At 44.6% G+C, this 13,443-nt stretch overlaps 1 protein-coding gene across 5 annotated transcripts in view; it reads right to left on the reverse strand.

Annotated features, from left to right (window-relative positions):
• Window positions 1-13,443, reverse strand: part of RAI14 (retinoic acid induced 14) — a 155,134-nt gene that overhangs the window by 53,649 nt on the left and 88,042 nt on the right. For all 5 annotated transcript variants that reach the window (XM_058680046.1, XM_058680045.1, XM_058680043.1 and 2 more), the window contains exon 3: window positions 791-921. In XM_058680046.1, the coding sequence (XP_058536029.1) occupies window positions 791-921 (131 nt within the window). The remainder of the gene's footprint in view (window positions 1-790; window positions 922-13,443) is intronic.

The raw sequence follows: 13,443 nt of genomic DNA on the forward strand, positions 1-13,443 counted from the left end.
GGTGGGATTCGGGTGGAATGCCAGGTTACATCTGATTGGTGGATAGCTAGGCCGGCGGGAATTTCGTGAGCTGTGAGGAAGAAGGAATGGCGCCGGGTCCAGGGAGGGATATTGGAATGACTCCTTACACTCCAGGGGGACAAATATCATCATCCATCTTTATAGTGAAGAAACTGAGTTTCAAGGACTGTACGACTCACATGGGAGAGAATTCCTAGAAGTCTATCTGGTCTGTCTATAACATTAGCAGGTATTGTAAAGCTTGGTAAGGGTGGACAGAGGATACAAATACATAAAAACACGATGGCACAAACACTTGGTGAAATACACAACTGATTATAGCCAACAGGAGTACCAAGCAGGTACGGCAAACCTTAACACAATATATATTCTAGACACGTAATTAGTGACCCATGTTAAGGAAATGGTTATAAAATCAATATAAGCAGTAAGTTTGAGGGTGATGGAACCAATTTTTCCCCATTTTTTATTCTGTCACTTATCTAGGACAGAATTAATTTCCCACCTCCCAATCAGTTGCAACCTTGGTTGTCTGGTGAAATCTTCAGTTATGTTTGAAAGCAAATAACAGCTGTGCAAAGCACACATAAATATGTAACATAGAACCTGAAGAGAAAGGAACTAGATGGAAATCTCCAGGGTAGAAAAGCAACACTGATTTCACAAAGTCCCCAGAAAGCACTTGTGAGAATTCCCTTTGAAAGACCGAATCCAGAAAATTCTGAACACCATCAGCAAGCATCGGCAGGAACCAGCATTGCCCACTTACGCGGTCTTGCCCTCACTGTCGTGCTTGGTGGCACTGGCCCCCTTCTTGCCCAGCAGCGAGGCCACCTTCTCGACATCTCCATGCTCCACGGCCTGCAGCAAGCGCTCATCATTCTTGTTCCACTCGTTGGTCTGTGAAGCAAAGGGGAGAGGCAGAGCTGAATCCCACAGGTCAATGCCATGTCAACCAGCACAGCTTCCCAGGTTGAATCCAAACGTGCCCCCAGACAAGCAACTGTAAAAAATACCTTCCCCTTTACCACAGGGACGCCCAAGAAGGCTGGTTTCCCAAAAGAAAACATTAACAGTTCAATAGAGTCTCGCTACCCAACTCTGAACTAAAGACGTGTCTACTAACAAACTTTGGGAAGATGAAGCAACTTAAAAAGATCAAGGCCAGTTTATACATTAGCTAATTTCCAACTAAACTTGACAGCTGGCACCTCAGAATGCTGGCCTCTGACCTGGACTGCAGCTCACTCAGTCCACTGCGTTCAGAAACACACTGGCCACCAGCTCAAGGTCACCCAAGGGTTTATACACACACAAGCCCTCATCTGCTTTCACAGCTACTCTTTCTCATCAGCCACTCATCAGGCCCTAATTTCGACCTGCATCCTAGTTTTAAAGAGTTACCCCAGCTATCAACTCAATGACAACATATCATCAGAAATAAAACTTTTTGAACAAACTACGAAACATCGAACAACAAGCTTAAACTAAAAGCTTCCGTCATGGCCAACCCTCCCAGAGGCCACAGAAACATACTGTAAGCCAGGAATTAATGGTAAAACTTGCATGTGCAGAACAGCTAGGCTTTGCTTTGAGAGAGAAAAGAGGTGTTCTTTAGATAAAAACATGTGAGCCTGGAGGACAAGACTGAGAAGCCTGAAAAGGCACCTTTGAGCCCCTCAAGGTTTCAGAGCAGAGAATGATGAACAGAAAAAGCACGGCAGGGGGTGAGGGGGGGCGCTGAAAGGCTCAGACACTGGCAGGCCAACCTGCCCTCCAGCCTGGCCCTCAGCCTCCCGCTGAGCTAGGCCAACCTTCTGGGCCCTTCAGCTGTGGGCACCCCTCCTACCCACGTGATCCCGTCCTAGGGGTAAACACCTTTCCCTGCCTGAACTGGCCACTTTTTCATCACCGCAGGGATATCCCTGAGGCAGGTTACTTCTGAAGAAATCTGTCTGGCTTACACTATGGGGGAGGTTCAGCCCTGTCAATCATATTATGTCACAGCCATGATAATGATAGAAGCACACTTCTAGAGCAGGTGACGGCGCCTCCACGCAGACAGCCCTAAAAGGCAGGCAGGGGCCAGACGCTGGCTTGGAGAACAGCATTCTCGTAGAACCACCAAGGGGTCCTGTGGGAACTCCTTTAATCCCTTCCAAGATTTGGCTCCCAATAATCTCTCGAGCACCACCTCTTAAAGGCCCATGCCATCTCCTCACACAGCCACCTAGGAGCCACACCTTCAATACAGGAACCTTCAGGAGACCCTGGAACCACAAAGTCAGGCCTCCAGGTCTCTGAAGATTAAGAATTCGGCATTTCATAATAGAGACTTAGAGGGACCACTACAAAGCAGTAAACAGAGGAGATGTTAGATTTAGAAACTAAAAAGAGGCCATCTTCCAGGGCCCCAGGAGTGCATTCTCAATCTTTGGCCTGATAAACTGGGAAACTAAATCAAAGACTTCACGCCCTCACACAGCACAGGTCGGCCCACCAGACAGCCTAGTCACCCATCCGAGTCCAGCCCAGATGATGGGTAGAGAAAGCTCCGCGTCAGGGAAGAACAAAGCACAGGTGCCCAGAATCTGTATCTGAATCTCCGGCCTGGGCCCTTCCTCTGTCTCCGAACTTCCTTCTCCGTGGCCATCACTTGAATCAGTAAGAATGATCTGAGTTGAGCAAAACTCAGCAGTCTGTCCCCTGGCTGCATGAATTTGACGTCTAGAACACTGAACCGAAACTTCATCCTGCATGATCCTAAGTCAGACACACCCTCCCTGTATCTCAGTTTCCCAAGATTCTGGACTAGGTGTTCTCCAGGACTCCTTTAAAGCCCTCTATACAATGTTTCAAACTTTGGTAAGGATTATTCTAGAAAACTGTTGCCTATGACAGTATTCGATATCAACACTGTCCAATATTGTCCCCACAGGCCAGTGGTTTTCAGGGATTTTTGCACCCAGGAAACACAGGGCAATCTCTTTAAAAAAAAAAAAAAAAGCAAGAGAGAAAGAAACATAGGCAGAGATCTTCCATGCTGATTCGATCCCCAAATGCCTGCAACAGCCAAGGTTGGATCAGGTGGCAGCCAGGAGCCCGTGACTCCATCTGGGTTTCTCTCACGGCTGGTAGGAACCTAAACACTTGGCTTCACGTGCTCCTCCCAGGGAGCACAGCATTCCGGAGTCAGACTGACTGGCAAAGCAGCAGGAACTCAAACCCAGCCAAGCACTTCAATGTGGGATATGGATGTCCCAAACTAAGTGTTAACCACTGTGCCAAAGTAATGGGTGGGGTTTATGTTATCCACACCCCTACTATAGCCACTATTTTACTCACAATGAAAACCTTAGGAGTTGCCCTCAGCAAAGGGTTACAAGAAATCTATTGCCCTAACACAAACATTTGGTTAGTAGAATAGGACAGACCAATTTTACTTAACAACCTTACAACCAACTAGGTAGCAAATGCCAAAAAACAGATCCCAGCTTATTTCCATCTCCACCAAATGCATCAAGAGGAAAACCATGACTGAAGTTCATTTAGACTCAATGCTTCCTACCTACATTGCTTTAAGCGGGAAAAGTATTGGCTGTTAAAAACTTCCCTAACTAAAACTGACCAATTAAAACTGGATTTGGAAGATCAAAAGGATATGAAATCTCAGAGGACAGGGCTGAAAGTACTTAAGCAACGGAAAGACCACATAAAAGCATGTTTCTTTTCGGTGCTACTAAGGCACTCCGTGCAGAAGCAGAGAAAAATCTGACTGCAGGGCTTCCCTGAAATTAGTTCCACATGGATCTTTACTCAGGGTGTACCATTGCCATGGGACACGGCAAAGAAAGATTCCCCCTTCTCGCTCGTTGGAGGACAAGATCAGTGTCACATTCCTTGAGGTCTAAATTGTCTCTCAGTTAGGTAGTTTCTCCTGGGTGCAGGCCAGGAGTTAACTTTTTTCTTGTATCAGGTGAGGTCAAGAGAACATAGATACCCAGACATTTAATGCACAGCCCTCAACGCCATTCAACCTGTACAACTGGGATTTGGGAAAGCAACAAACGGGAGAAGAACGGATGCTCGCACAAATAAGAGGCCTTGGTGTTTGAGGCAAACCTGAGGAAACAGTGTGGTTGCCTAGGTGGTGATTGCCTGAGAAAGGAGGAGAGAAGGTAGGAGTCCTGTTGTCTCAGTTCTCACAAGGATGTGACAGGTGGAGGCCGAGAGGCTTCCCTAAGTCCTCCCCAAGTCCTGGGCCTGGCCCAGTCAGTTATACTGGCAACTGACTCTGGGATGCACAAAGGGCCCTACCACACTTTTTCTATAAGCCTGGATTTGAGGACACCATCATTTTTCTTCCTGAACTTGCCCACAGACATACCCCCTAGATATTCCGCTACACAGCTCTTCCATTCAGTATTTCTATACTAAAAGCCCAAGATCACTCACAACCTGAGGCCATGTTCAACTTTGAATGTCACTGCTATGGGGAATCCAGAAGCAGATTCTCTCTCTCTCTCTCTCTCTCTCTGTGTCTCTCTCTCACAGCCCGCACCCTTCCCCATCCTCATCCTACACTAAGAGGTATTAAATTGAAACCAAATGTCAAAAATATCCTGAAAAACATTCTTGGTCAACCTGTTACAGGGTGCGAGCGAGATCACACCAGACATGTCTAAGGTTTTATTAAGGAGTCTTTATTAACCAAGCTTGTTGATAACAGAGCATACTAGAAATAGCAAATCACATTCATACGGCAATCCAACCAATCATAATTCAACCAAACTTAATCCAAAGGTGAACAAATGGTCATTATCCTGAAGTCCATCCGTTAAGCTGAAGACCTATGTCCCAGCTTCCCCAACAATGTAAGTTATCCCAAGAGACATGCAACGAATAACCTGGACACACTGACAAACTGCAGACATTCACGTTTCCTTGGCTTCTCTGCCCACATCCCACTAGTGCTAGGCCTCACCTCTCCTGGAACTCCTGATAGTACACAAACCAGAAACAATGTTAATATATCCATTGCTCCATCTAAGCAGTACACAGGGACCATGCTCAGGGGATTACCTGTCCTGGGTCAGCCAAGAGTCGAGGTGCCAGAGAAACGGAAACACCTGACCAGAAAGAGAGAGAGTGAACCCCCGCTTCATAGGCCTTTTAAAGGGGCTTGTGAGGGGCGTGGTTACACAACAATGCAATGCTGTCCCCTCTCAGTAGATAGATGAGTCACAGGTGGGCAGGAGCAAATGCCTAAGTGTTGTGAGTTAAGGAGTTAATTGGCGCTCATTGAGATGGGCAGGAACAGGAACTGGGCTTGTAGCTAAAAAGACTAATTGAACTCATCTGCATCCAACATCCCGGCAGAATTAGGAGGTGGGGGGAAGAGCATACAAGGAGAGGTGCAGGAGGAATCACTGGCTGCACTCCGTAACAAACTTACTAGGTTGGTTAGACAAATTGGTCAAGTTTGACATTTTGCTAATACATCCCAAAGGATGTATTAGCTATTCATGATATCATCTCTCAAGGCTTCCACACCAATCCTCCCCAGAGCAGGCATCTGGGAGAGTGGTTAAGACTCCATTTGGGACACCTGCACTTATATGACATGTTTGAGTTTGAGACTTGGCTCCACTTCCAACTGCGGCTTCCTGCTAATGCACACCCCGGGAGGCAGCCGTGATGTCTCCAGTCCCTAAGCCCCGGACCTCCCTGTGCAAGATCAAGGTTGACTCTCCAGCTCCCAGCTCTGGCCTACCCACCCCCAGCTGGCATGGACATTCCATGAGTGAACCAGTGTTTTAGACAACTTGTCTCTGATCTCTGTTTCTCTGACTTTCAAATAAATACAAAGGAACAAATTTATCAAGAAAAAAAATGGGGAGAGAAACATCTTAGAACTTCCTCCCTCCACCCTGCTTCTAGTCCCCCTCTCAACATGGTATTCATGGTTAATGCCTATCTATTAAAAATGAATCTTAAAAAACACAAAATCAGACACATCCCATTTAACAAGTGAAATGTTTTACAAAAATATTTACTTATTACATGTGTGTGTCCTGGGTGGCAATATAAAATGTTTTAGTACAGAATCCCAGTTTAAAAAAAAACCCGCTGGCAGCCACTGCTTTAGAATGCCGCCACTCCATCCACCTGGGCAAAGTCTGACTTGGGCAGGCCGCTCAGGCCGCGCAGGCGCTGACCAAGCTCCTGGTGACTTCCTGCTTCTCGGTTTCCCAGCCCCCAAAGGCACACCTGCTCATCTCGACATAAGCTCACAGTCTAGAATTGATGAGATATTGCATCCAGCTTTGGTGTGAGAACCCAGGATGCGCTTGCTCTGTCTCCTGTCTGCAGCTCTCTCAAGGCAATGATGACAGCCTTTATTTCCAACCCCCATGGTGCCTACTAGATACTCAGCATGTCCTGCAGATTATAAGAAAAGGCTCTCCTTAGATTAACCTAAATCTCTCTAGACTTAACAAATATGTGCTCTTCCATTTGGAGAGCTCATTCTTTCACAACAGATTATTCAATCAGGTCTCAGATTCGTTGTAGACATTATAACTCCCGAAACTTTCCCAGAAAAGACAAATTTTCCAAGATTTTAATCATGTGCACACTTTCTCCAAATCTCTTCACAACTAAGGAGCTAAGTGTTAGGTCTTCTTTCGGGGTGAAGCCAGCACCTCATGGCGCCGAGACTGCCTGAGTGCTTCCTAACGCTGTAGACTTGCAGACCCCGACCTGGAGTTGCTGGTCCAGTGAGACGGAGGAGGCCCTGAAATCACGTGTGTGCAAAGTGTTCTTTCATTCTTACTGCCACTGTAGGGACACAAGAACCCGTGCTAAGGTAATCACAGAATTAACTTGAAAGGATTTTCCCCACAGGCCTTATTAAGGAAGGGGATGGAGAAAGCAAAGAATTCTTCATCTTTTCCTTGCAGAATTAAGCATACTGGCTCCCCTGAAAACTCTTTAAGGAGCTGTCTTTCCCCAGAACCCGGACTTGAAATTCTGTGTATAAAACATGTGTAAGAATGTTAACAACAACAGTGCTACTATCAGCCAAAATTTACAAATAACCCAGTGCCCACTGCAGTGGCCTAGAGGCTAAAGTCCTTGCCTTGAATGCACCAGGATTCCATATGGGCACTGGTTTTAATCCCGGCAGCTCTACTCCCCATCCAGCTCCCTGTCTGTGGCCTGGGAAAGCAGCTGAGGATGGCCCAAAGCCTTGGGACTCTGCACCCACGTGGGAGATCTGGAAGAGCTCCTGGCTCCTGGCTTCAGATCGGCGCAGCACTGGCTGTTGCGGTCACTTGGGGAGTGAATCATCGGAGAGAAAATCTTCCTCTCTGTCTCTCCTCCTCTCTCTATATGTAAAAATAAATAAATAAATAAATAAATAAATAAATAAATAAATAAATGTTTAAAAAAACAAATAATCCAAATGTCTCATACTAAAGGGTAAAGGAATAGATTGCCATGCAAAGGATTATTACATAGGAATCAAAATGAACAAAGTACAAATATATATGCAATACTATGAATGAATTTTTAAAAACAATTCTAGTCAAAAGAAACAAGACATACACACATGCCCACAATAATAAGACCAAGTGTATATAAAGATGAAAAGAGTAAAATGGAACCACACTGTTTAGGGTGAGAATGAAGAGTGTACCATATGCCAGAAAGGAACACCTGGAAGTATCCTATTTTTCCATAACCTGGTGGGATGCTCCTTGATAACTCTACATGAATGTGCCCATTTTGGGGGCAACTGCAGAGCAGTTAGGATGCCCGCATCGCATATTGGCATGGCTGAGTTGCATCCCCTGCTCTGGTTCCTGAGTTTACCTTCCTACTAATGCAGACCCTTGGACTCTATGGTGACAGCTGAAATAGCTGAGTCCCCGCACCCTACCCAGGAAACATGGCTGGAATGCCCACCATCCAACTACAGCCTGGCCCAGTCCTGGCTTGCAGACATCTGGGTAGTGAGCCAGCCAGTGGATGAGAGCTCTGCCTGTCTCTCAATTATGGAGACAGACTTCAGAGTCAAGTTCTTCTGAACTGAAATCACAGTGTGCCACTTCCACCTAGGTGCCCTCGAGCAAGTCACTGGTACCCCCACTTTACCTGTTAAATGCGGGAAATCTCACTTACTTGTAAATTATCCTGAGAGTTGTTATTAGTCTTGAATTAGAAGATTTATACTGTACCTTCTTGATTCGTGCTCTATGAAATTTTTACAACTTAGAATTGATAGTCCATTTCCCTTTTACAGACAGGTAACAATTTAGTGCAAATTTTCTACCACCATCCTGAAAAATCTTTAAAAGGGCTCATGCACAGATCTGAAGCTGACTATGTTATTGAATGTGGCTTGTTTTTCCAGGAGACTGTTTAAACAGACGCTGTTTCAACAGAGCACATGAGGGCACATTTGGAAGTTCAGGAAGCCGTATGTCATGCTCCAGAGACATGTGTGATGTGTCAGCTATGAAGGGCAGTATGTGGGAAAGGCAGGCCTCACCCTCAATGTGGGCCCCATACAATCCTGCTAATATATCACAAATGAAATTTTCAGTGGCAGGCCGGTAAGTTTCCTATTCATCAAATCATTTCCAAACGACATCCAATTTAATAGTTTTCCTGTAAAACCGGGCTTCTTTGAAAGGTGTTCCCTGTTTCCCTCTGGTGTAACAAATACCATGTCAACTGCATGATCAAGCGTGGGGCTTTCTCAACTGGAAACACCTGCTCTTGGCCAGACATGGCATCACCTTCTTTTATTTTGGTTGAACCACTGAGAACTGAGAAACGAGTGGAAATCCAGGGGTTACAGACATCTGGTTAACAAGCAGGCTTGAATTTTTTGAATCAGTCAAAGCAGTCTAAATAATTTATTGGCACAGGGCAAGGCAAGAAAAGAAAGAATTTCTCTGACTTTAAGAAAGATGCTAAAACTCTAAGCATCACAGAATCGTTCTTTGTGGATCTCCGTGTGCAGCCATCTGGAGGGGCCTACATGAGAGATTATCTTTGGACAAGCTGCACTTCTCTCTCTAGTTTATAGAGAGCACACTGTTGTGTCAATATAATCAGTATGCCTAAAATGAAAGACAAAGTTAACAGTGTTTCTAGATTTCAAATTTACTTTCCAGAAAAAAAAAATCACATACACCTCAAATTTAAGACAGAGGACAAGAAAAAAGGCAAGCCGCAGACTCATATAGTATTTTTCCATTGAATGTATCAGCCAGTGCTTAGTAGATAGCAATCTACTAGGTGCAAAGTAATACAGAAGCTTCCACCAATGCTACACACGTTAAGACCCAATTCCCATCACTGAATAATTCAACAAATATTTGCCAAGTGCCTTTGACATGGCTAGCACAGCCTTTACTAAATTTTCTATATAGTTGTAAAGTTGAGCAATATCAGAAATCTGTTAACAACACAAATCAGGGTATTAGACATGGTACAGTTAGCAAAATGGAGAACAAAAACAATAAAGGGAAGACAACTAGTTCTGAGTTTCTAATGAGATCACAAGCTACAACCTGCAATGAGCAACATTTAGGTGAATGGACTGATGATACAATGAATGAAAAAAGCCAGCTGCATTTAGCAGAGAATATAAATACCAAGTTGATCCAAGGGATGTCTTCTTATAAGACTGTTGTCTTCAGCGTTCATGGGTACTTCAAAAAATTACCCATACATCATGGCATAAATGTTGGACCATTCTCCAAGTCAAAGCTCAGAAGTTTCATTTAAAAATTCCCATTTTTTAAAAAAAGTTACATTTTTAAAATCGGAAAATCAGATTAGCAGAGAGAAGAAGAAACACAGAGAAAGATATTCCATCTGTTGTTTCACTCCCCAAATGACCACAATTTTCGGAGTTGAGCTGATCCAAAGCCAGAAACCAGGAGTTTTCTCTGAGTCTCCCACATGGGTGCAGGGTGCCAAAACTTTGGGCCATCCTCCGCTGCTTTCCTAGGCCACAGCAGGAAGTTGGATGGGAAGTGAAGCAGCCAGGATATGAACCGGTGCTCATATGGGAGCCCAGCGTTTCCAAAGGCAGGATTCGCAAATTGAGCCATTGTGCTGGGACTCAAAAATCCTATCTTTTGAACGCTTTTTTGTTAATATACATAAAATGGACAAAAATCACATATATCACTATACAGATTTAGATTAGTGATACTTCCCACCTACTTCTTCCCTCCTGCCTGCATCCCCCACACCCTTCTCCTTCCTTATGCTTTTCTAATTTTTATAATACCATGTTCTCAATTCACTTCATAATTACAGGTTTAGCACTTCATTAGGTAATGTTAACAACACATTGCCAGTAAAACACAATGATAATAATAATACCAAGTAGAAATAATAATAATAATAAAGAACAACATCAACCAAAAACCCTACTATTCCTCAGGAGTAGAAACAAAAGCTGTTTATAGTAATCGAATTCCAGAATGATAATTTCACTCACATAAATTAAATTTTGCACTCTATATTAGCTTATTACAGATCAGGGGAAACATGTTATCTGTCTTTTGGGGACTGGCTATTTACTAAGTATAACGGTTTCCAATTGCATCCATTTAGTTGCAAAAGACAAGATTTCATTCTATGTATGGCTAAGTAGTATTCCATAGTATCTTTGTACCACCTTGTTGTTGTTTTCATAAAAACTTTCTATAGCACTTTAGTGACTAATACCCCAGACCAATACCCCAGTGGCTCCCCACTCTGTCATTCTCCCTCATCATCAGCACAGGACTAATGCTCCAGTTAGACTCTAGCTGACAAGGCACAGCTGCAATGCAATAGTATTAGTGAAGATCAGCTGACCTCTCACTGGCCTGAGCTTCCAGGGCCTGGCCAGTGGCCCACATGTATCTTGATGACCACCAAGTCCAAGGCCACTTTCAGGTGGCAGTGCTCACTCAAAGGTGCAGTAAACAGCCTGGCTGTTCCTCTTTCCACATTGGGAGCCATTATTACCAATCACTTCTCCCACTGCCTGCTCAGTATCAGTCTACACACAAATCTACAGTCCCAATAATCCCACCCAATTCCTTCCTCCTCCTAGGTTGATGAAGATTAAAAATTATTCTGTTTTTAAAGAAAAAAATATTCTGTTTTTAAAACCATGACACAGGAGGTAATAACAGTCTCATAGCGAAAGAGATACGTCTAAAAGAAGGTGAGACCAATATTATTTCTTGGGGAGAAAAAAATATTCCACTCAATTCAAATGATTCTAGCAGGTCATTTATTGACATTCATTACTGATAAAGGGCAAGGGAGAGGGCTTTGTGAATTGTAGACATAGAAAAGATGACATGAGGGATGCGCACTTGATGTGGAGGGGCCATCTGCATTCTACATCTGAATGCTCGAGCCTGAGTCTTGGCTCTACACCCAGCTGTCTGCTAACGGGACATAGCAGGTGACAGCTCAAGTACCTGGGTCTCTGCCACCCACAGGGAGACTTGGATCAAGTTCCAGGTTTCTGACTTTGGTTTGGCCCAGCCCTGGCTGTTAGGGGTAGTTGGGGAGTGAACCAGTGGATGAAAGATCTCTCCCTCTTTCTTTCTCTCATAACCTTTAAATAATGACAAAACAGTGTGAAATAATCTTGGCATTAAAGGAGTCCACAGATTTCTGAAGACAAAAACACACCTAATAGCCACTTAAAATGATTATTTGTCAAGGCTAGACCACTACTATTAACTAAGTCTGACTGAAGTCCAGAGAAAAACGCTATTGTTGTTAGACTGCTTGCTTTGTAATTTAACATTAGTAAGACCATACCAGGTTGGTATACTTTGCAGATAAAGAAACTGAGGCACAGAAAACCTAGGAAACTAGCATCAAGTCGCTCCATTTGCAGTGTAGTTGATTTCTCTGGAGGAGAAAGCAAAGCGGTTGTGCGGAAAGGAGAATGAGAAACTCTTTTGAATGAGAAGTGTTAAAGTGTGTTTATGGACTGAGGCAAGCACGAACAACACAAGGCGAGTGGACAAACAATACAAGGGGCTGGGAGAGAGTGGACTGTGGGCTAAAGCCTGGCCTTCCCATGCACACCATGCCCCGCCTCCCAGCCTGCCTCGCGGAGGAGGAGGAGGAGGAGGAGGAGGAGGAGAGGTGCAGCTGCAGAAGGAGTCACAGGGTGAGTTAGATAAACTTTATGCTTGCTTGGGAAAGCAGCAGGTAAAACAAGCAAGGTCCAAGGAGGGCTGAGAGCCTTGACAAATGGTGACATTCCCAATAACTTCTGGGGGAAACCCACTCAGAGTGAGGGGAGGCATTGGTAAGCAGTCTGAAAGGGCCTGTTGAGAGCTAGGATTATCCAGCCAACGGGAATGCTACGTGCATTTTCACTGCAAGCTTTGGGCAGGAGGAGACAGAGGTGGCTGGCTTGATCCCTTTGCAGAGACTGGGAAGACAAGGATTACTGGTGAGATTCCAGGGGCAAGAGGATGGAAGGGAGCAGGGTGGGGGTAACTGAAATGACTATGACGTGGGACGGGGATTATGACAGGGACAGCAAAGATACAGGGCACAGTCATCTAAGCCAGAAGGAAGTGCTGCATAGGGGTGGGTTATTCACAACAATGTTGTTGCCCATAGGATGGGGTCAGAAAGGAAACACGGAACTGGGAGCCAGGATCACACAGAATATCAGGTAGTGCCTTTAGTTTTACTACAACAGTGAAACTGCATGAACAGGGCTGCATATCATGTTTACCTAAAGGCTGGCAGGAATGTCAGCTCTATTTAACATTGTTTAAAAAAACCCAAAGCAAACAAATTCTTATGATGAAACAAATGAAGCAACTGCTTAACCCAATACCTCTCTCAAAGGACATGCAAGGCTGCACACTCAAATCAACTGAATCTAGGGCCCAGCGCGACAGCCTAGTGGCCGAATCCAGGCCTTGCAAGCACCAGCATCCTATATGGGCAGTTTCATGTCCCGGTTGCTCCACTGCCCATCCAGTTCCCTGCTTCTGGTCTGGACAGCAGCAGAGGATGGCCCAAAGTCTTGGGACCCTGTGCCCATGTGGAAGACCCGCAAGAAGCTCCTGGCTCCTGGCTTCAGATTGACCCTTTTCATCTTTGTGAAGTGTAGCCACTTGGGGCAGTGAACCAGCAAACAGAAAGTCTTTCTGTCTCTTCTCTTTAAATCTGCATTACCAATAAAAAAACAAATCCTTAAAAAAAAAATCAATGGAGGTTATATGAAGAAATACAGATGATTCTTAAACATTCTCCACATAATTCCATTTTGAGGCAGAATTAACCTTTTCTTACCACAATGAAGATGATGACTTGGGTTGATTTTAGGGCATTCTGGCATCTATTAAAATGCTGGAG

The sequence above is a fragment of the Ochotona princeps genome, chromosome 23, assembly GCF_030435755.1.
Source record: "Ochotona princeps isolate mOchPri1 chromosome 23, mOchPri1.hap1, whole genome shotgun sequence".
NCBI lineage: Eukaryota > Metazoa > Chordata > Mammalia > Lagomorpha > Ochotonidae > Ochotona > Ochotona princeps.